Here is a 23,574-nt window from a genome sequence, read left to right as displayed (position 1 = left end):
CACTCATTAAATGGGCTATAATAATATTGTTCTTTTTAAACACAATAACAACTGTTGGCAAGAATGTGGAAAAATTGAAACCCTTATACAGTACTGGTGGAAATGTAAAAATAAAGCACCTGCAATTGAAAACAGTTTGGCAGTTCCTTAACAAACACAGAATTACCATATAACTCAGCCATTTAGCTCCCTTATGTATTCCCAATTAAATTAAAAAAAAGTATTCACACAAAAACTTGGACATGAGTATTCACAGCAGCATTGTTCCTAAGAGTGAATTATCCAGCAACTGATGAACAGCTAAACAAAATGTGGTATTATCCACATATTAGAGTGTTATGTGGCTATTAAAAAGAACAAAGTACAGACACGTGCTGCAACACGGATGAACCTTGAAACTGTTATGTTAAAAAGCCCATCAGAAGCTGGGTGCAGTAATACACACCTGTAATCCCAGTGGGTTCAGAGGCTGAAGCAAGAGGATTGCAAGTTCAAAGCCAGCCTCAGCAACTTAGCAAGGCCCTAGGCAACTCAGTGAAACCCTGTCTCTAAATAAAATACAAAGAAAAAAAAAAGAGCTGTGGATGTGGCTCAGTGGTTAAGCACCCCTGAGTTTAATCCCCAGGACCAAAAGAGAAAAAAAAGCCCATCAGAGAAGACCACATATTGTATAATTTAACATGTAATTATATAATTCAGTATATATAATTCAGTTCATATGAGATGTCCAAAATAGGCAAACCTATAGCACAAGAAAGTAGATTAATAGTTGCTCAGGGCTGAAAGGGTGAAGTGTATAGTGGGTGAAGATTTAAAGAGTACAGGATTTTTTTTTTTAGATGATAATGTTCTAAAGTTGAACATTCATATCTGTGAATAAACTAAAAAGCCATTGAATTATACTGTAAGTTGATGAATTCTATATCTTGTGAGTTATTTCTCAATGTTATTTTAGATAAATATACTACCACTGTTTGGGGGCGGGTAGATAATCTGTCGGAATTTAGGAATCAAACTGCAGTTCTTCAGCAGTACCATGATGCCTATCTACCCAGAAACTATCATAATATATCCATTACCAAGAATTCTCTATTCTATCTAAAAATACTTATGAAGCAATAGGAATTTTAGTTGTTGCTGAACAATTTCAAAAGTCTTTCTATTCCCACAGGTATCAGGAATTAAGGAAGTCACTCCAACAGTGTAAGCTTCCATGGGGCGCTGAAAGGGAATATGGTGGGATTATACCGCTTTCACTGCCTGAGGAACACAGGCCAAAATATGAACCTTCTCGTGTCATGGGCAAAGGACATCAGCATTATGGATTTGGTGGAGAAACCTGGCCAAGGTAACTAAACTTGATGCTAGTCACATAAAGATTGTTGTTATCCATTTTCTCTATTTCTGTTGAACCTTTTGTTAACTTAAATATGCCTCCAAACTAATTTCTTTTACTATGTATAAAAAGACACAGATAGAAAAACTCATTATATGATTTCTAATCATGAAATAAAAAAAGCCTGTTTATTAAATATTTTTATGTCCTTAGAGATGATAAAGTATTCTAAAAAAATTCTGATTAACTTAATTCCCTCACTTACCACATCTTATTTAAAGTTAAATGAGAATATGAGAGAGGAAAAAAGGATATTAAATTAAACATGTTTTTGTCTGAGCAAAGATTTGGCCTAATTTGTACAGATGTTCTTGGTTTTTGGAACTTTTGATTTGTAATTTTTTCACCAATCTTTATAGTCATTAAAATTTGCAGGCAATGTTTTCAAATATTTACGTACTTCAATAATAACTTATAAACGTTAAAGTCACTTTCAGCAACTCTATTCAAAACACAAGTTAAAACAATATAAAGCAAAAACTTTGAAGAATAAATTAAATTTCAAATTAAATATTTACTAAAGATTAATTTTAGTTATGAAATTCAGAGAAGAATCCACCAAACCATGGCACAAAGATTACTTTTCTTCTTATTTATCTAACAATTTTGATTACCTGCACTGACAATCTAGTTAGCTAGTGGTTTTGTTATATAACATGCAAAAGAAATAAATAGGTAAGACAAGCCATAGCAAAGAGAAACATTAAAATAGTGACCTGTGCAGCTGATAATCTTATCAATACCTCAGTAAAACTGTAAAAAACTGACAGATGAAAAGGCCAATAGTCAGAGCCAATTGGGAAGATCTAGAGATCAGCACATTGTAGAAGTAAGGACCTCAAGTTCACTCACTCATTCAACAGGTTTTTAAGTTTAACTTTTTAATGTAATAGAGAATTATATCTTTGTAAAATGGATGGTATCATCCTGGTTTTACCATGAATAGACAGAGAACCAGGAGTTTCATTACCTTCCATTGGGTCAGTTATAAAGTAGTAGAACAAGGATATTGAGTTCAGGTTTGTTTGACTACAAAATCCAAGTTGTTTTCACCTGTTCATTTTATTCACTCATTGTTTTAGTCAACTTTTTTGCTGCTATGACCAAAAGACCTGACAAGAACCTTTTTAGATGAGGAAAAGTTTATTTGGGGGCTTACAGTTTCAGAGATCTCAGTCCATAAATGGCCAGCTGCATTCCTCAAGGCCCAAGGTGAGGCAGGATATCATGGGGAAGAGTGTGACCAAGGAAAGCAGATAGGCACATGGCACCAGAAAGCAGAGAGAGCACTCCACTCACCAGGGACAAAAACCCAAAGGCATGCCCTTAGTGACCCACCACCTCCAGCCACACCTTTCCTGCCCACAGTTACTACCCAGTTAATCCCTCTGGGGGATAATGCACTGATTAAGTTAAGACTTTCTTGCATGGTCTCACACATGAGGTTTTGGGGCACCTAATATATAAACCATAAAACTCATCCATTTATTCATTTATCTATTCAGTAATTTAAGTATAGAAAGTATGGTTTTGCAGACCTGGGAGTTACAACTCTTTATGGAGTTATAGCTATTGTCCTCCAAAATTTGAATATTAAAAAATGCACAGAATTCTAAAATAATTAGAAGTGTTTGCATATAATTTCAGTGTGTAAAAAAGAAAGACAAATACTCGTTTCTTGAGAGAATCTAGTTGAAGTGAAAGGTTTGTGTTGGTCTTACTGAATGCAGCCCCAAGATACTGGGAGAAGAAATATTTGTTTCACTTATTTGTCATCTCTGACTCACAAATGTAGGTTAAGGTCCCTTCATGTCCCTTTATGTCAAATATTATCACTTTAGCATGTTCATCTCTTAAAAATATATTTAGGACAAAGTCCTGTCTTCATGTTTAATGCAAATTGCTTGGCAAACAACTACAGAATAGAATTTACCTTGTTTCCTAACAAGGAATAACTTCTATTACAATATTTTTCTTTCTCCCTAAAAAGAGCCTTTTATACAGAATAACAGTTTTACAGCTTTCTCATGGGTGAAGCCTCATTTAGTTCATAAAAAATAAAATTTAAAAAAAAAGGTTTTCTCTGGCAACCACACCCTGCCACCTCCTTTGGCAGGAGGTGTTTCAGTGGGGGTTTTGTGGGAAACAGGATCACTCTTTTGCCTCACCAAATCCTCTGTCCTGTGCCTTTGGAAACTTAAAGTACCTACTCCTTTGGAAGGTTAAGATGAGACATCCTAAAGTATGTCATCTGGGGTTAAGAAATAAAAAAGAGCATTTCTTACTACAGAAAATGTTTCTGTACACATGTTCCAGTGCAACATCCATGTTATGCCACATGGAGCATCACTGCCCCTCGGAGTTTTCCTGACATAAAATAGCATAGCAAAGTATCATAAAGGAGCTTTAGTAATACTTACTCACAATATGCAAGTTTCAGAAATTCTAAGTGAGATCAGTTATCACCTAATTTGGCATCAGTTACTGACAGAATCAAATCACAAAGTAATGAAAGTGTATAACTTAGTTTTCACTTCCATAAACATTGCTTAAAGTTTGGTAAAGTGGTAAAATTGTTCATTTTGGAAAAGGAAATTCTTCCTTTAAGCTACTGGTTAAAAGCTCTTAAAATACAGCTGTAGTGCTCTGTGAACTAAAAGTACTTTGAATTTCCTGGGTACTCTGATTTTTCTAGTAATCTTTAATAATACTGAAAGGTATTATAAATGACTTCACAAAGCAAAATCTCTCCTTCATAAAAGATTAGACAAGTACAAATTTTATCAGCAGTCAGTCACCAATGAAAGGCAAACAACCTATGCCATTCATTTTAGTAAGTGGCAGACGAGGAAAGAAAACTTTATGGAGATTATTCCAGGCCCTAACATTGTTTCCCAAGAATGCATTTGGAGCAGAACAGTTCTTTGTCCCATATATTGCAAGGTGTTTAGCATCTTTGGCTCTTGACCTGGAAATACTAGTAGCATCCTGAATTCATTGTGACAACTAAAATAAAACCACCCCATATATTCCCATACTCTCCCTGTTGGGGCCCAAGGGGAAACAGCATGATTGTTAGAGAATCATTATACCTAACCCAACCCCTACATTCCAACTAAGACAAGGTGAGCCTACAAAACTCTGCAATTCTCTACTTTACTTTAAAGAGATTAAAAGAGTAGATCATCCTGTTAGTAGGGGGAAAAATCTTGAGACAGACAAAAGGGCAGACAGTGACTGGAAAAATTATTGTTGTACATTATTGTTCTATTGCAGATCAATAATTTTCCCAATCATCTGAATGGATTCAGTGCTCACCAGCATCCCTTTATTTTCTTCATTTTAAAAATGTAGTCATAGGTATTGGCACTGAGGTACGTGAAAGGTGCAATACCGTCTCTGTGTTTTGCTAGTTTCCCACATTTGGAACATCCCACTTGACCAAGTAAGATCCAGAAATCCACTTCACAGCCTCCCTAGCATCCAGGGTGCAAATGTGTGCACAAAAGTTCTGCCGATCACCCACATCTGCAGTAGATACTGATTTGCCGGTGAGTAACTATGTTGGGTAGATGAGATTCACAGTACCAACTCACTATAAAAACAGAGAGGGCATTCAAAAGATACAGGGCAACCACAGTGACAAGTGAGCACTACAACACGTCTGAAAACATTCCAGATGAGGCCAGCCTCCTTTGACCACCACTTCCTAACCCCACTTCCCTTCCTAGAAGGAACCACAGTTACCAATTTGGTGTGTCTCCTTCCATACCTTCTGTTATCTATTTACACAGTTATACATGTGCCCACTGAAATTTTATGGGAAATTTTGTTTATGTGTGAAATCATTTGATACACAGTGCTAAGAAACTTGGGTGTTTTTTCCCCCTACAATCTAGTCCTATGTCAGTAAATACAGACTTACTTTATTATTTTTAATTTCTCATAATATTCCACAATATGGATAATTCAGTGTGAATTAGCCACTCATAGTTCTTTGATCCTTTTTGTTTTTTTAACTTACTGTAATGAACCTATGAACCTCCTTGTAGAGGGCTTTGGACTCATGCACAAATGTTTCTCTAGGGCATATCCTAAGTGGAAGTTCTGGGTCATAATATAAAATATTCAAAATACAAATTTTTTAATTTAGTAGAATTAGTAGATGTCCTAGGTATCAACAATCCCTTATATGTTATCTTTATTTCTTCCAACTTTTGTTTTATTAGGCTTTTTGTAATGTCCTTTGTCTTATCAAATGTTCTTTTGGCTTTTAACTTTTGAAAGAAAAATCTTATTTAAAAGGCCCTCTTTATCAGCTAAGAAAAAAACATATACCTATACATTTTCTTTTTTAATATTTGTAGACTTATCCTCAATTCTTTAGATTTTTAATCTATCTGAATTATCTTTTTGACTAGTGAAGAGATGTACTATTTTCCAAATGGGTAGTGAATTTTTCCTGTACTGTTTATTGAAATATACATACTTTTATACTAATTTAAAGTATCACCTTTTTATATACTGAATTTCTATATATTGTTTGTCTTAATCTACTTGTCTTTTACAATCTCCCCATTATACTATGTTAATTTAAAAAGATGTTCAATTTAATATTTTCTTTCTTTTTAGAAAACTTCCTATTGAACAATTCTATTATTTGACACGGAACAAAAAAAGTGACATCTATGGAAATGATTCCTTGTAAGTCTGAGGTCCCCCTTCCCCTTACATGGGATCAAATAATATTTTAAGTAGAAATGAGTCATATGAGAAATAAAAAAGTCCTCACAGGGAGCCTTTTAGAGAAAAAAAAATTCTTCCTTTTTATTAAAATAGACATCATTAATACTAGAAATCCTAGAAGCAAATAAACCAAAAGCAATGGTTTGTAGCATTTAAACAAGTCAACAAAGAGTAAGAAGTAATGAATAGTGAAGTTCAAAGGGATTCTTACAGGTCATCCCTACCTTAGACCTACTTACTCAATCTAATTATATTTGATGAAAAATAGACAGAAAATGCCATAGTGGCCCTCAACAGATTTTTGAATTGATATTTCATGAGAGGTTTCTTATGGTTATCTACAAGTAACTCTTTAAAAAATTACTAAATAATTGGATAATTAATATTTATTAATTTACCCTTTGCTTAAAGGTATTATGTTCTAGTATATTAAATTATCTTCACTCTTTAAAATGGTTTGTCATGTATATTAAATTCATACATTTTTATTTTTTGTCAAATAAGAATAAAATATTGACAGTACTGAAGTAACAATGAAAATATATTTTTTTTTTTTTTTGTTTTACCACCTGTTCTTTATTTACAGTTTTTAGAACATCAGACTTCTTCATTCTGTTTAATGGGGCAAATATTTCTGAATTGCCCTCCTATAATTTGTCAGTCATTATGCAAGAAGTTAAGGACTTATCATGGAGTATATATTGTCCAGGTCCATAGGTATAATCTATTGGGGGAGAAAGACAAATAGTCATAATCCATGTGATAAGTCTATCACAGGAATAGGAACAAGTGCTGGAAGAGTAACCAAGGAAGTGGACAGACACTTTACAGAAGGAGACATACAGGCAATTAATAAATATATGAAAAAGTGTTCAACATCTCTAGTAATTAGAGAAATGCAAATTAAAACAACTCTTAAGATTTCATCTTACTCCAATTAGAATGACTATTATCAAGAGCACAAACAATAGTAGATGTTGGCGTGGATGTGGGGGGAAAGGCACACATATACATTGCTGGTGGAGTTGCAAATTGGTGCAGCCACTCTGGAAAGCAGTGTGGAGAATCCTCAGAAAACTTGGAATGGACCCACCATTTGATCCAGTTATCCCACTCCTCGGTTTATATCCAAAGGACTTAAAGTTAGCATACTATTTCTTGACCTTTATTAAGATTTGTTAGTTGTTTATAGATTAAGAAGATGTACAGCCAGAGAAATGAAAAGTTGTACTCCATTTGTGTACAATGAATCAGAATGCATTCTGCTGTCATGTATGACTAAATAGAACAAAAAAGCCCAAAAGATGGTGCAGTATAGATTTTAGCCACTAGAGGGAGCCAAAAAGATAAAATTGGTGTTTGCTTGGGTTTTAACCCTTTGGGTTTAACTTTGCAAAGCAGATATGGAATATGGCCATAGGATTAATTAACTGGTTTGGATCAAGCAAGTGGCATCTCTGCGAATTTCATTTTACTTTCATTTTCTTTAATTTTGAATTTTTTAAAAAGATTTCCTTTTAGTTTAAAATTTATTTTTTTCATTTTGAATCAAATCAATTTTAGTCATATACTTATCAACATCACAGAAAAATTTGTCACATGAGAGCAATTTTAGATGCCAACTTAACATTTTGTACGTAGGAAATTGTAACTCCAGATCCCTTGGATTCATATATTCATTGTTCACCCCCATCTCCAACTCAACAATATAACTAGAAAAGAGGAAATATTTTTTTTAGTTCCACGCCCACATACTTAAGATATAAACATTTATGGTTCATGAGAATTGTGTATTTATAACATATGCTAGAGTAATAAAATTCTATGACTTATATGCCACTTTCTAGTGAATATGTAAAAACATCTGAAAATTTGAAGTGTATTCAGTTTTACCAACTTTTACTATCAAATTGATGGCATTCTGTTTATTTTTCATGTCTGAAATCGGACTATAGTATTATTTCTTGGAAATCAGGGTTCCAAATAATTAAACATACAACCTTGCAATGAACTGGTATGGAAAGGCAAACCTCCAGGAACTTGATCAGTTTTGTTCTGTCCTCTCATAGCAACATTTACTATCATGAGAGATCAGCAACTCTGGGTAAAGGAACAAAGTATACCCATAACCTACATATCCTCCCAACAAGGCCATATTTGGGTTGCTTCAGGTCATGTAATTGCACCACATATGTGATGTCAGGCTTCCTGAGGGCTCTTTGGCTACTACCTGATTATGAGAGTCAAGGTCAATAAGAACCAGAGCTCTCTTATTAGAAGCTGCCCATCAGCCCCTGTACCTTTACTGCAAATAAGAAATGCAAAAGGGTGATTAGGACTGAAGTAAGAATACATGGAATGGAAAAACTGATCAATAGACAACAGATATGAAAATATATTTCTCTATCCTGTCAATATGCCCAGTTCCAGAAAGTTAATAAAAAGTATCTCAGTGACAATATAGTTTGAAAATGGTGTATATCTTTAGTCTTAAGCAAGTTTCTAATAATAATACAAGCCTTTAAAAGCCCTTAATTTAAATTAGGACTTGTTTTCTGTTTTAATTCTAGGTTGCCCAAACCATCTAATTCAACATTAGAGTAAGTACAAAACTTATATTTTCCTCCCTTGTTATAATCAGAAAAAAAAAAAATACTGGCATTCTATACATACCACTTAAGACAGGTGAGAGAAGTGAGACTTTTGATGAAAGCTATTTTTTAACAAATGGAAGGAGAGGCAGGTTCAATCCAGGTGCCATTATTTTTTTTTCTCCCCAGTTATATCCCCTGCCCCTCTCTCTCCTCCCCCACCCCCCTCTGTTTGTTTGGTAGTCCTAAGGATTGAACCCAGGGCCTTGCACATGCTAGGCAAGCCCTCTACACTGAGTTCAATCTCCAGCCCATTGCCAATCTCTTTTTAAATAAGTTTTATTTTAGTATAGTTTTAGATTTATAGAATTATAAGGAAGTTAGTACAGCAAGTTCTTACATACCCTCCAACCAGTTTCCCCTACTATTGCCATATTAATATGACCACATTAATATAGCACATTTGTCACAATTAATGAACAAGTATCAATGCATTAGTTTAACTGAAGTCTGTACTTTATTCAAATTTCCTTAGTTTTTACCTACTGTCCTTTTTCTGTTTCAGGATCCTATCCAGGATACTACATTACATTTAGTCTTCATGTCTCCTTAGATGCCTTTTTGTTATGACATTTTCACAGGCTTTCCTTGACCTTGACTATTTTGAGAATTATAGATGATATTTTGTAGAATGCTCCCAAATGGATTTTAGCTAGTGTTTTTCAATGATTAAACTGGGGCATTGTTTTGGGGAGAAGGACCACAGAGGTAAATCACCACTTTCATCACTGCCTATGAAGGGTGCATGCTGTATACCTGATTTCTCTGATGTTGGCCTTGATCACCTGGCAGAGGCAGCGATTTTCAGGATTCATTACTGTACAGTTACTTTCTTTTATTCTCCTCCCATCCACACTGTTCCCTTAAAAAGAAAGTCACTGTGCATGGTAGGCATCTGGCATCAGGCTCCACCTTCCAAGAGCAAAGCACCTGCTTAAACTTTTGGCATTCTTCTGCATGGTTATTCCTTTCCATTTATTTATGGAACCACTTATTTTCAGTATTGACTTGGGGATATTTGATTTTTTGGTCTTAGGCAGTAATATAGTACCCCTTTATTTTATTACTCACATTGGCCATAAGAAATTCTTCTAATTCTCTTCTGTATTCTTTTGACATTTTCCTCATTCTTGTGGGGATTTGGAGGGTGCTTTTTTTTTCTTTCTTTCTTTTAGCAGTTCCTTACTTTTGGGCACTATAAGATGCTTCTGGATTATCTTGTATATTTCCTGCCCCACTCCTAGAATGAGCCAGAACTCCAAGGAACCCTTTTTTCCTTTTATTGGTCACTGGTATAAGAAACAATTTGCACCCCCTCCCTTTTTTTTCTATACTTTTTTATTCATGCATTATATTTGTACATAATAATGGGATTTGTTGTTTCATATTCATACATGCACACAATATAACAATATAATTTAGCAATATCACTCCCCAGCACTTTATCCATCCCTCCTCACCCCCACCCCATCCCTTTCCTCTACTGATCTCCCTTTGATTTTCATGAAATCCCCCCTTTTCTTTTCCTTTTCCTTTCTAGCTTCCACAAATGAGAGAAAACATACAACCCTTGACCTTCTGGACTTGATTTATTTTGCTTAACATAGTCATCTCTGATTCCATCCGCTTTCCTACAAATGACATAATTTCATTTTTCTGTATGGCTGAATGAAATTCCATTGTGTATACACACCACATTTTCTTTATCCATTCATCCTAATTGCTCTGCTTAGGATTTCTACAACTGAATTAAATAGGAGTGATGAGAGTAGACATCCTTATCTTGTTCCAGATTTTAAAGAAAATATTTCCAATTTTTCCCCATTTACTATGATGTTGGCTTTGGTTTTTTCAGTCTTTGTCGTTGAGGTAGATTTCATCTGTTTTTATCATGAATGGGGGCCGAGTTTTGTCAAAGGCCTTCTCTGCATCTACTGAGATAACCAAGTGATTTTTGTCCTTAATTCTGTTTATATGACGAATTACATTTATTGATTTACATATGCTAAACCATCCTTTCATCTCTGTAATAAAACCAACTTGGTTGTGATGTACAGTCTTAATAGGTTGTTGAACATGATTTGCTAATATTTTACAAAGTATATTTGCATCTATGTTCATCAGGTATACTGGTCTGTAGTTTTCTTTCCTTGACGTGTCCTTTGGTAGTTTTGGTATGAGTATGATACAAAGCCCCTATCTATCTTTACTGAAAATACTAAGCAGACATTGTAAAACTGTGTTTCCGCAAAGAACTACTCAAAAAGCTATTAAAATCAAGATTTAGCTAGGCATGGTGGCACATGCCTGTAATCCCAGCAGCTCCGGAGGCTGAGGCAAGAGGATTGTGAGTTCAAAGCCAGCTTCAGCAACTTAGCTTTAAACAACTCACAAGACCCTGTCTCTAAATAAAATATAAAAAAGGGCTGGGATGTAGTTCAGTGGTTAAAGTGCCCCGGGTTAAATTCCCAGTACCAAAAAAATTTTTTTTTAATTTTTTAAATAAATAAATCAAGGTTTAGGTTTTAAGGGACTTTGTTTAAAAAACAAATTATGTATAGAACCCTTGTTTTGGACTTTTCTAGTTTTCTTCATAAGAAGTATGACAAGAAAAGCCCTTTTGTCTGGGCTCCATTTATTGGATTCATGGTTCTATTTATAGCTTGATACATTTCAAAGTGGGAGGCTAGAAGTCCAAGAACAAGGTGTTGGTGGGCTTGGTTCCTTCTGGAGACTGTGAGAAAACCTACTCCCTGCCCAGCACCTGGCTTCTGGTGGCTTGCTCGAGTCCTTGGCATTCCTTGGCTTGCAGATATGTCACCCTGATCTCTGCCTTCATCTTCACACAGCATTCTCGTGTGCTCATCTGAGTCCAAGTTTCCCTTTTTTATACGGATATATCAGGTTCATTGGATTAAGGACCCACCCTTCTTCAGTATGACCCCTCTTATCCAGTTATGTGTGAACAACCCTACTTCCAAATTAGGACATAACATAATGCCTTTGGAATTAGGACTTTAATGTATGGATTTGGGGGAGAGACATAATTCAACCCCTGTCACTGGACTTTTTCTACCTAATTTTCTAATTATAAATACCATTTTTCTATTCTGTGAACTTTCTGATCTCAATTTTCTTCTGGTTTAGACAGTTTTTTTTTTTTTTTATTTTCCCTTAACCTCTGCCAGTTCTCCATATGATAGGAAAATTATATCATTGTGGCCTTTTTCATTTATTTTTTCCTTCAGTGGTCTATTTTTGGCTCTTTTATTTCAAAACATCGTATACATAAACAGGCAGTATATTTTGTTAAAGAAAACAGATACCTGGGTTGAAAGTTCAATCCAAGATAAGTGTAGTGCTGAGCTAAATATCCAAAATTATCTCATAAAATAACCTTTTTTAAACAAGAAGCAGGAATTAAAAGCAACTAGAAATTCTTCCTACATAGTCTGAAAACTAAAAGATTCATATATTGTCTACTTTATATGATACCAGCTATGGAAGTTATTCATGATAATTAGGTATGATTTATTTTTTAAAATTAAATTTAGTTTTGTCTAGCAAAATTAAGAAAATTTCATATATGTTATGGTAGATATTCCACAGAATGCCAACTCCATGATTATTTGCTCTGAGTTACTGTCTTACCTTCAGAGATTAGAACACTAACTGCCATTACAAAGAGTCCCAATAATATTTGATGATTAATTTTTTCATTGCACTTCTTTTTCTTCTGTTTTATTTGCTCGATAAATCTTAGCGAAATCTGCTTACCATATCCAATTGAACACCCCTACCATACACACATCTCTCGTGGAGCCATGTTCCCGACCTTTACGTCACCTAAGGAGCTCTACAATGGCATTAAAGCCTGCACCCAACAGCCATTTGCTCCCACAGTGCCAACCAAGACCTATGATTCAACAGTTTTGAAGACAAGAGGTAAAATGTGACTTAAAATCAAAACTATTAATTGTTGTTATTATTGGAATTTATTCAATAACAAATTAAAGAAAGCAAGGAACATGAAGGACTGAAAACACAGATATGTGACCCTTCAGTGGATTAAGAAAGTTGTTCCTGACTGTGGCCGTGCCCCACATTCAGCAGGGACCCCACTGCAGACCAATTAAACCAGACTCTTCAGGTGCTTCTGATCCTTCTACTTCACACACGGCCTCCCATGGTAGAATCAGAAACCGGAACTATAGAATTGATTATCTTTGTTCTACTTATTTTGTTTTTATTTCCTTCCCACTCTCTCTTATGGTTCAGCTTTTAAAAATTCCATCCTAGCTGAGTTCCATGGCACATGCCTGTAATCCCAGTGGCTCAGGAGGCTGAGGCAGGAGGATCATGAGTTCAAAGACAGCCTCAGCAAAAGTGAGGAGCTAAGCAACTCACTGAAACCCTTTCTCTAAATAAAATACAAAATAGGGCTGGGGATGTGGCTCAGAGGTCAAGTGCCCCCGAGTTCAATCTCTGGTACAAAAAAAAAAAAAAAATTTCATCCTCGCTTAGATGATGACCACAAGGGGCAAGGCAGCAGTGGTGATTAATTTGAAAGCTTAACATTTAGAATAAGTCTCAGAAACTAATGGGAGCAGTTTATTCACATCCTCTTGACACCCTGGGGCATCTGTGTGGATGTATTTTATTAGAGAGGGCAGTATCCTCTGGACCCCTCATTGAGTCTCACCCACATTAGACACCCCAGTCTTTGCTGAGGAGTTTCACATGTGTGAAAACAGACAAGACCTCTGCAGAAAGACTGAAGATGCTAAAGAGGGGGTAACTGAAGGTGACAGAAAAGGTACATGACAAGAAAAAGTAAATATTTGGTGAGTTAATTTAAGCTGTGAGGTAAATAAGACTCAAGAATTGTCCTATAACAACTGTCTTCTGTAAATGAATATTTGTACCAAAATGCAAGGATCATCAATAACAACCTCAGCACCTTGTTAGCAGGCAGTTATGTTTTGAGTTTTGAAAAAATGTGTAGCAGAGGACTTAAGTGCATGGATTTTTTTTTAAGTCAGTGCTAAGGATTAAATCCAGAAACTCACACATACTAGGCAAGTGCTCTGCCACTGAACCACACCCCAAGTCCAGAGGCAAGGACTCTGGAGTCAGAGTAGAAGTGTAGAATTCTGGCCTTGCCACTTACTGTGAACCATAGTGATGTTTCTTAACTTCTGAAAATTCACTGCCTAATCTCTAAAATGGGAGTCTTAGTGCCAACTTCATAGATAGCAGAGATAAGTGATAAGTTATGATCTTTATTGTTTGCTGTCATACAATGACTCCAATATGTGTACACCATGATGAACTTTTCCAATACCTCTAGACCAGTCAGTATTGATAACAGGCAGTGCAGGCTGTCTCTAGAACATTGTCTGTTTAGTGTTGAGGCTATGCTTAGTTATACTGGGGGAGTGAAAAGAATGAGTGCTGTGTAAAACTAACCCAAGATATGTGTCTAAACAATAGAAATTTTATGATCTTATTAGGGAAATTATCAAAATTAATTATTTTCAATCCTGAATTAGATAATTTCTGAAATTATATTTTGTGCATAGTTAGCAAGAAGTCACAGAAACATGTGTTGAACTCATAAAACACCTTTCAGGGACTGAAGAAACAAGTTGCCTTCTTCATTTTCTGCTCTTGCAAGCATCTGCCTCTTTCTGACCAGTCACTCTCTTAGGGGACTTTAAGATGAATACGCTTTAATAAATATTGGAAGATATTTCTGTGAACTAGTACTGTATTGGGTTTCTGATCTTACACTCATTTTAATCCCTTCTTATTAGGAAAAAATAGCATGTGAGGTAAGAGTGTGTATTCTATAATCAGATTGCCTGAGTTTGAATTCCACCTACTATGTGAATTTGCATAAATTGCCTATTCTTTCTGTGCCTCAGTTTCTTTTATTCACTGAAGTGGGAATAAAAGTATCTTTCTCATAATAATGTTATAAAAATGCATGTGACAATATATTAAAAAAAACAGTCCAGTGGCTGGCACATAATAAGTGTTCAATAAATGCCAGCCTTTGTTCTTATTATATATGAGAATGGAGCTGGGAATTGGGTGCATGCCTATAACCCCAGCTATTCAGGAAGCTGAGGCAAGAGGATCACAAGTTCACAGCAAGCCTGGGCAATTAGACCATCTCAAAATAAAACAGACTGGGGATGTAGCTCAATGGTAGAGTGCTTGCCTAGCATGTGCAAGACTGTGAGTTCAATCCCCAATACCACAGGAAAAAAATAATAATAATGGGTGTTCAGAGCATTCTTTAGCTTGAAATTTAGGATGAGACCAGAGGCAGCCATGCTGTAATTGGTAATGCTTATTAAATACAAAACAAAACCTAAGAAGCTGTATTCTTTCAAATGTTCTCTTTCGGGCTGGGGTTGTGGCTCAGTGGTAGAGACTTGCCTAGCATGTGTGAGGCACTGGGTTCGATCCTCGGCACCACATAAAAATAAATAAACGAATGAATAAATAAATAAATAAAATGTTCTCTTTCACTACCTCTTTGGTTAGCAAGTACAATTCCATTTTTTTAAAACTTTTGATATTTGGATTGAGAAAAGCCAAAACAGGTAGTAAAGAAATGTATTTGCTGAGCCTCCAGAGACGAGAAAGAAGATCCAGGAAGAATTATTACGTAGGCATGCCCTCTATCCTTGCTGAGAACACTAAGGTTAGAGACTCATTCTCACTCTGGCCCACATGCTGCTCATATTAGGGCTCAAGAATTAAAGAGTAGGCTGCATCTTGAAAGTTACAAGGAAGGGATAGGAGTGTAGACCCTCAACATATGCAAGGCCCTGAGTTCAATCCCCAGTACCAAAATTCTAAAAAGCTATACTGTATAGCTGTATTGTACACCAGAAATCATCTCTAACCTGTACTATTTTTATTTGCTTCATCCATAAACCCATTTGTTAAAAGACTGTTCTTAAGTATTTTAACGGTGTTTTTCTTGAAAATTTCAGGTAATCCTTACAGATATGAACTGCTTGATTTTCCCACGGATTCAAAGAAGAAAGCATTGACGTGGCCAGGTCAGGGTGTGTATTATGATGTAAGTTATCTTTCAAAATGTGTGTTTTAAGAGAAAGTACAATATATTTTTACCCAATAGTTTCAAAAACTCCAAAAGATGAATTTATTTGCTGTTTGTGTGAAAATTTTGAGATTTTGACTATGGCTCACGTTTTCCAATTTTATTAGCTGATTTCACATACTTTTGTTATGGAACATATCCTTGGTTATAAAACAAAAAAGGTTCTCCCCAGAAAGATGGTGGGGAAGAACTGTGTTTCACACACATTATGTTTCACACCCTTAAACCTGTTCTTACAATTCATAATATATCAAGCTATTCAAAATATGCAGAGTAAATGGGAGATTTTCAGAACGATTTATGAACTATTATTGTCCCCTCATTATTAGTACACTTAAAATAAACTAAAACAAGAGCTACCATTTACTGAGAAATTGCTATACACTAAGTGTTTTAGATATGTCATTTACTTCTTATAAAAATCTCATAAGATTAGTATAATCAATTCCATTTTATAGATAAGGAAACTGAGGCTCAGAGAGTTTGTGATTATGTCATGATCACATAATTCATGTTTGTGAGACTCTAATCTATGCTGTTAACCTCTGTACCCTAACTAGCTTCAACCCACATCCATTAGATAATTCCTCTGAGAGTAGAATGCATAGCAAGAATTCCTGTTCGAAGATTTGTAACTCATATTTGTGGACAAATAGTCTTGTCTCTCCTTCTCCATCCTATGCCCAGGGGAAGAGAAAAGACAGATAACCTGATAAGCAATCCCTAACATGTGTCACCTGGCTACAAAAGAGAAAACTCTAGAAACTGTACTTTAGTATTTTTTTCCATCCAAATCAATAAGAAAATATGTATAACGTATTAGTAAAGTGTGAATTTTAAAGTGGTTCAGCCTTATCAATTCTGTGAACTGGGTAATATATTTAATCATTTAATACCTCAGTTTCCTAGTAGATAAAACAGGATTGGTAGTAAAACTGTTGTCCTAGGAATGAAATCCATATAAAAGTACCTAGCAGCAGATTATTACATAGTAAGCTCATAATAAATTTTAACTGCTATCAGCATTATTATTTCAATGATTATAATACTTGGTTGACCTAGCAACATTAAGAAATAGATAACCCTGGAAAGAAGAATGTTCCAAATAAGATGGTTTAACCTTTTAAAATTTAATTACTGGAGGCTGGGGATATAGCTCAGTTGGTAGAGTGCTTGCCTCACAAGCACAAGGCCCTGGGTTCAAACCCCAGCACCACAGGAAAAAAAAAAAAAATTTAAGTACTGGGCTTAGTTTTTATTTATTTAATGCTTTATTTAATACTTTTTATGAGTGAATTATAATTATACATAATAGTAGGGTTCATTTTGACATGATCATACATGCATGAAATTTAATTTGCTCCATTTCAGTCCCCAGTGGCTTAATTTTAACAAAATATTTTTAAATGCTATCTTGGCTTCATCCTTCTGCATTATATATGTATGAAGCCTGTGCATTCAGGATTGACAGATCTCTAAGTACCTCTTTCCCACCCAGACCCAGAATTGCCCTTTGGCCTGACTCTTCCTCAGACACATCCTCCCAAGGGTTAACAGTGTTCCTGAGCTAGTATATTTATCAAGGCCAGAGGGGTAACCAGAGATGGTTGTTGTCTGGAAGTAGGGATGATGGGAGGGTAGAAAAGAGCAGTGAGGGGTACTGAGGCCAGAGGCTGCAGTTGGCTCTTCCTGGATCACCATTTAGTGGTCTAAATTTGAACCTGTTCTTCTAAGGTTAAAAAGATATTTTGTTTGAACAGGAGAATGGAACATAGTTTATATATCAGTTTACTTACGTGACTTAAACTATTTAGACAAATGGAATATGGACTTCCATTTGTACTTTAGCTCCAGACTCTGCAAATGTTAAGGGTGGGCTTGGCTGTGAGGGCAGTGAGTGGCATAATGTTCAAGAAATGTTAGTTTCATACTGTTGCCACATCCAGACCTCTGTTCCTGCTATTCCAGTTCTGTATTGTCATTCAAGGTCCAGTTCCTATGGTATGACAGAACATGGCCCTTGGTCTCCTCCTTCCATTCCCACTCCCTACCCTGCTTCTTGATTCAGCTAGATTCAATCCCTTCCTCTTCTGAACTTCAAAGTCATTTTGTTTTAACTTATTTTATAGCAAAGAGCTACTTACACTCATTTGTTATCCTCTAGTAGCCAATATACTCCTGGATGGCTGGATTTATTTCTGACCTGTCCTTGTTTCTTTCCACTACTGTGTACACATAGGTGCTCAAAAAATGTTTACAGAGTGTCATCAATCTTAGAAAAGATGAATTTCTAAGTAACCAGAAACACTGCAATGAAACTCGTTCTATTATGTTTACATGCATACCTCTTTTTTAAAATACAAAAACTCATGTGTCCAAAGAATAAAAATTGTATTTGCATTTGAATGACTTACCTTCTTCAAAAAGTCATAAAAGTCATCATATGGTTTCATGTCAAGCAAGGAAGAAAGTAGAAGGCACACAATTTTACCTAATCTCAGCCAAAAGAGTACCTCAGAACCTTTTGTATCTAACAAAATTTCCTTGGTGGTAGAGTATCCAGGAATATGTCCCTAATATACGTTATCAGAGGCTTTTAGAAAAGACCTTCCCATTTTTTGATAAAATGTTTAAGTCTAAATATAGTTACAGTTACAGCCACCTTGCCTAGCCTTGAGTATTAGTAATTAATGATTTTTTTTTTAAGTATCTGGCTTCAGCCTAGAATTTCCTTTGTCCCTTTCCTGCAGAAATAGTGAGTCTGCCCTTACTCTCCTAGATGACATTAATAGCAATAATCTTTATGTTCATATTCTAGTTTCCTAAATGTGTTGAGAAAAATAAGCCAACATTCTACCCAAAACCTCCTAAAACTTTTGCTCCCAACACTTCATTAAACTCATGGGATGCTCTTAAGTCCATAAGAGAAGCCAACATACGAAGAAATCTTGAAAGGTCCCATTGGCTCTCTTCATACAATCATGATTTCACAGGTATGAGTTCTCATTAATTCAGGTAAAAATGAGAACAAAAATGGGGTATTCAACAAATGCTTTTTATACATTTTCATCTTATATTTTCCCTGTTTCTCAATCTAAGTACTAATATTAATTAAGAAGGGTGGTAAGTTTCTCCTAAGGGGTAGCTGGGAGAGGTAGGGTTGGTTTCTTCCATTTAATTGGTTTTAATTATATTATGAAGGAGATGGGTATGTAACTACCTAGAGTAATTTAATTATCATTCTTCATTTACTCTACCAAAATAATAAGCCAGTGTTTCCTTTAAGGTCTGGGGCCCACAAACCCCCTTGAACTGGATGATTACCATGAAAAGGAAGTAGCAGAATTAACGGGACAGACAGGATTTGACCCACAGCCTGTAAGTAATTGCAGTCAACTCTGTTATTTAAAGGGAGAACATCTAGTGTTGGACTTCCTGCTTTGCCCACCTTTTATTTCTGTCATGAGTACTAGTGGCCAACCTAGCAAAGAGAAAATTTAAGTAATTTTAGAAGTTAATTCTGAACTGTTTGGAACTGATTTGAATACCCTATGTGGAAAAACAAAGTTTCTTTTCTTCACATTGCTATTTTTTTTAACAGACTTTCTACTGTGCTACTATTGCTAAAATATTACTTACAAAGCAATTGGTTTACAAAAGAATAGAGTTTAGCTAGTAATTCAATGAGATTCTTAGTAAATTCTGGATCTTTGTACATTTGTATATCTTGTACATTATCATTGCTTTTAAGGAAGTAAAGACTTCTTCCTGATATCCACAATAATTGAGAGTTGGCTGAATTACAATCAAAAGCCAATAAATTCTCTACCTATATCAATAGAGACTTCTTAGTTGATTATGTGAAATGGCCTGGAAGAAAAGATCAAGTTCTTTCATAATAGGAGGTATAATCCATTGACTTCATTACATTAAAAAATGAAATGACCTATTAGTATGCATATGTGATTTTATTTGAGAACTTAATTTTTTTCCTCTACAGCTAGAAATTTTAAAAACAAAATTAATATTATCAAAGATGTCAACTATGGAAGACGCATACAAGATGACTATTAGATTGTTTCAGAATGAACTCTAGACTAAGATGCACATTCACTTTACATTAGCTTCAGCATTTACGGAAGTGATACAGAATCATAACACTAGAAATGGGTCTGTACACTTCTATCATTCACCAAATAGCTTTTAATTGTCTTGATTTTTCTCTTGCAACGTGGATTCTCTATAGCTAGACAATATACGTATACGCTGACACTATCAGGTGTGTTCAACAACTGTCCAGATTTCCATGTGACCCTGTTGGGTTTAGCCCCTCAACAAGCAACTTTATCATTTTTACAGAGAAACACATGTACAGTTATACAAAGGATGCTTGTGAAGTATACTGAGCACAAAATGTGCAAGTAAATCAACAAATATCAATAACAAGATAAAATATATATATAAAGTCATTGGAAATTTAAAAGAAAGTTTCAGTGAAATCTTACTGGCTTATAACTAAAATATAAACAATAGACTCTGGGAAAGCATGTTTTAGATATGGTATGAACTTTTTTTGTATAGAATAAAATAAAGGTATTAAAAACTGCTTGTGGCATAAGGGATACTGTCAGTCTCATATAAGCCTGCTTTTTAATGACAAATTTAAGAAAGCATGTCAGCTGGAATTTTTCTTTGTAGTGTATTTACTCAAGCCAGGCACAGTGGAGCATGCCTGTAATCCCAGTGGCTCAGGAGGCTGAGGCAGAGGATCTCAATAAAAGTGAGGCACTAAGCAACTCGCTGAGACCCTGTTTCTAAATGAAATGCAAAATAGGGCTGAGGATGTGGCTCAGTGGTCAAGTGCCCCTGAGTTCAATCCCTGGTATACTCCTCCCTCCACCAAAAAAAACCCATAGTATATTTACTCAAAGTTGATTAGTTAAAAGTTAAAAAAAAAAAAAAATTGTTAGTAACTCAGTATGGAAATTCTCCAACTATAAACAGATTAGTTTCAAAAGGATGATCCTAAGCCCATTCTTTTAAGTCCAAGCTACAGTTATTATTTTCTCAACATTCTCATTTTTATTCTCTTGTCAATTCCATCATCATATATAGTCTTTACTTTTTCTTCAGTATATTACTATAAATTTTTAAAACATACAGAAAAGTTTAAAAATTTAGTTAACAGCCATATACTTAACCATGCAGAGTCTACCATTAACACTTTACTATACTTGCTCTATTATATAATCTACCCATCTTTCCATACCTCTAGCCATCCATCAATATACTTTATTATTTTTAACATGTTTTAGAGAAAATTGTAGATATTAGTATAGTATATTTCACCCCTAAACATTTGACAGGCATTTCATTAACCAGATTTCAGTATTTGTTTGCAGATTTTTTTCTTTGAAAGTGAAATATATTAGTTGAAATTGCACAAATCTACACATTTGAGTTTTGATGAATGTATATACCTTTGTAATCCAGACTCCTATCACAATATAGAAAACTATCAACATCCCAGAAAGTTCCTTCATGCCACCAGACACATCTCTATTAATAGCACTTTGAATATACTCCCTACTTTTGAAGTTTCTAGTCATGACTGAGTTCATAGTATTTATAACACATCTCAAAAAGAATCATAGACTTCTTAACACATTTCAAAAATAAGCACAGATAGACTCAGGTGTACAGTGACAGAGCATGGACAAGAGCCTGGGTTCAGACCCCCAGCACCAATCAATCAATCAATCAATCAATAAATAAATAACCAGGCACAGACATAACACCTCAGACCAGTGCTTCTCAAAGCATGGCATGTTACCAGCCTTAGCAGCACTGGAGATGCTTGTTTAAAATCTAGATTCATACACGGGTGTACAGCTCAATGGTAAGAGCATGTACTTAGCATCCCTGAGGCCCTGGGTTCAATACCCAGCACCTCCCCCACAAAAAATTTAGATTCCTGAGTAGACCTTCTGAATCACAATTTTAGAAGGCCCAGGTTAGGAATTTCACTTTCTGCCACCTTTGAAGGTGATTCTGATTCAGTCAAGGTTTAAGAAATCCTTATCTTAGACTAAATAAAGAAGATTTTAACTGATATTTTAATAGCTACACACAACTACTAATGCCATCTGTTGGTAATGGTCAGAAGTTATATTCCAGTGATTCCTTTATATTTTTGAAAGTTGGAAAGCAGAGTTCCCACACAGAAGTGTTTCTGTACAGCCAAATAAAAATATGTCCTTTCTATATTATCTAAAGTCAGTAAAGGAGAAAAATGTGTTTATTTCAATGTCCTTTTTGAGAAAAAGGAAAAAGAAGTTTTATTGTTTTGCTAGCAACAGCTACTGAAATATCTTTAAATAAATCTTAAATATTTTTGCCATGTGCATTCCTACACCCATCTCACTTTTACTCAGTGGAAATGGGATATGACTGTTGTTCTGCCATTTATTAATACTAAGCAATTAATTTTCTCCTTTCTCTTCCATCACTACAGCAAGAAAAATTCCACCCCGTCTTAAAACCCTCCAGACCCTTGGAAGGGCGAATCGCCCGACTTACTCAGAACCGACGTCCCCTGGAGGCTATTATCCAGCAAAGACCACGTTCCTGTCCAAGATTGTACCCCTAATGTTTTGTGTACTTTTCATACCTTTGTACCCAGTTCTACAGAAATGATGGCACTAAGTGATAATATACCAGCTGGCATGACCCATAAAAACCAGGATATTGAAGAGAAGCTGAAGGAAGAACAAAGATTACTATCTAACTACCCACTCCGTCCTTCTTATTCAACAAAGGATTTGACGAGTATTTATGACATAAATCATTTCCAAAAATCACAGATACTAAAAAGACAGAAGATTTGTACTGGAGACAGCTGTCATTAAAACCCCGACCTATATCTTACTGTAAATCAAGTGAATACATTCCCTATGAACATTCTAAATCTGCCTTACATGATCCATATAGTATGTGTCAAAACCGGGTTAGCCTTACTAAACCTAGTATTTTACAAAATAAACCAGACATGGAAGCATTCAATTTAGAACATTATTTAAGTAAACCAGAAGAACAGCTGGGCTTGAACATGGAAAACAACGAAGAAATAAGACCTATTCTGGGTTGGATTCCTAGAGCTGGAGTGGCCAAGCCTCAGACCAACCTGCTGGATCTTAAGAACTCTTTCTCAAAAACTGGTGCACGAAAACGTTTCTATAAATCAATTCTAGAAGACCATAAAGACCTCAGGGATAAGTTGAATTCAGGGATGAAACACCAATTCTATGGCCATAATTCCTATTATTTCTATAATTGAAGTATTCCTTCTTCCCTTCAAAACCCAGCTTCTTGCAAGAAAAGAAAAAATATTACAGAATTTCCTTCATTTTGCTGGCATGTTTCTAGAGTAAGCCATAATGACCTCATTAATGAGGTTTATGTTTTCAGGAATTTAAGTTAGGACCTAGAAGGGGAACCAGCAAAAGGTGATGTTCTGACTTCTTGAAAAGTTTTGAATAATTTGGCAATAAAATATTACTACCAGAAAAATGTATACTCTAGTCTTATCTTCAAATTATAAAGAAGTTTTCCAAAATTTCATGAAAAGCAATGTGTTCAAC

The 23,574-nt window shown here is 35.2% G+C and overlaps 1 protein-coding gene across 1 annotated transcript in view; it reads left to right on the top strand.

The window, feature by feature from the left end:
- LOC306668601 (sperm-associated microtubule inner protein 4-like) overlaps nucleotides 1-23,574 on the top strand; it is a 30,660-nt gene extending 7,086 nt beyond the window's left edge. Inside the window, 10 exon segments of the mRNA XM_079152117.1 lie at nucleotides 1,172-1,348; nucleotides 6,029-6,100; nucleotides 8,713-8,742; nucleotides 12,557-12,738; nucleotides 15,804-15,892; nucleotides 18,753-18,927; nucleotides 19,221-19,312; nucleotides 22,449-22,568; nucleotides 22,570-22,771; nucleotides 22,774-23,574. Of these exon segments, the coding sequence (XP_079008243.1) occupies nucleotides 1,172-1,348; nucleotides 6,029-6,100; nucleotides 8,713-8,742; nucleotides 12,557-12,738; nucleotides 15,804-15,892; nucleotides 18,753-18,927; nucleotides 19,221-19,312; nucleotides 22,449-22,568; nucleotides 22,570-22,771; nucleotides 22,774-23,270 (1,636 nt within the window). The 3' untranslated portion in view covers nucleotides 23,271-23,574.

This window comes from Sciurus vulgaris (genome assembly GCF_902686455.1).
Source record: "Sciurus vulgaris genome assembly, chromosome: 8".
NCBI classification, from domain to species: Eukaryota; Metazoa; Chordata; class Mammalia; order Rodentia; family Sciuridae; genus Sciurus; species Sciurus vulgaris.
This window is presented reverse-complemented; position numbering and strand designations above follow the sequence as displayed.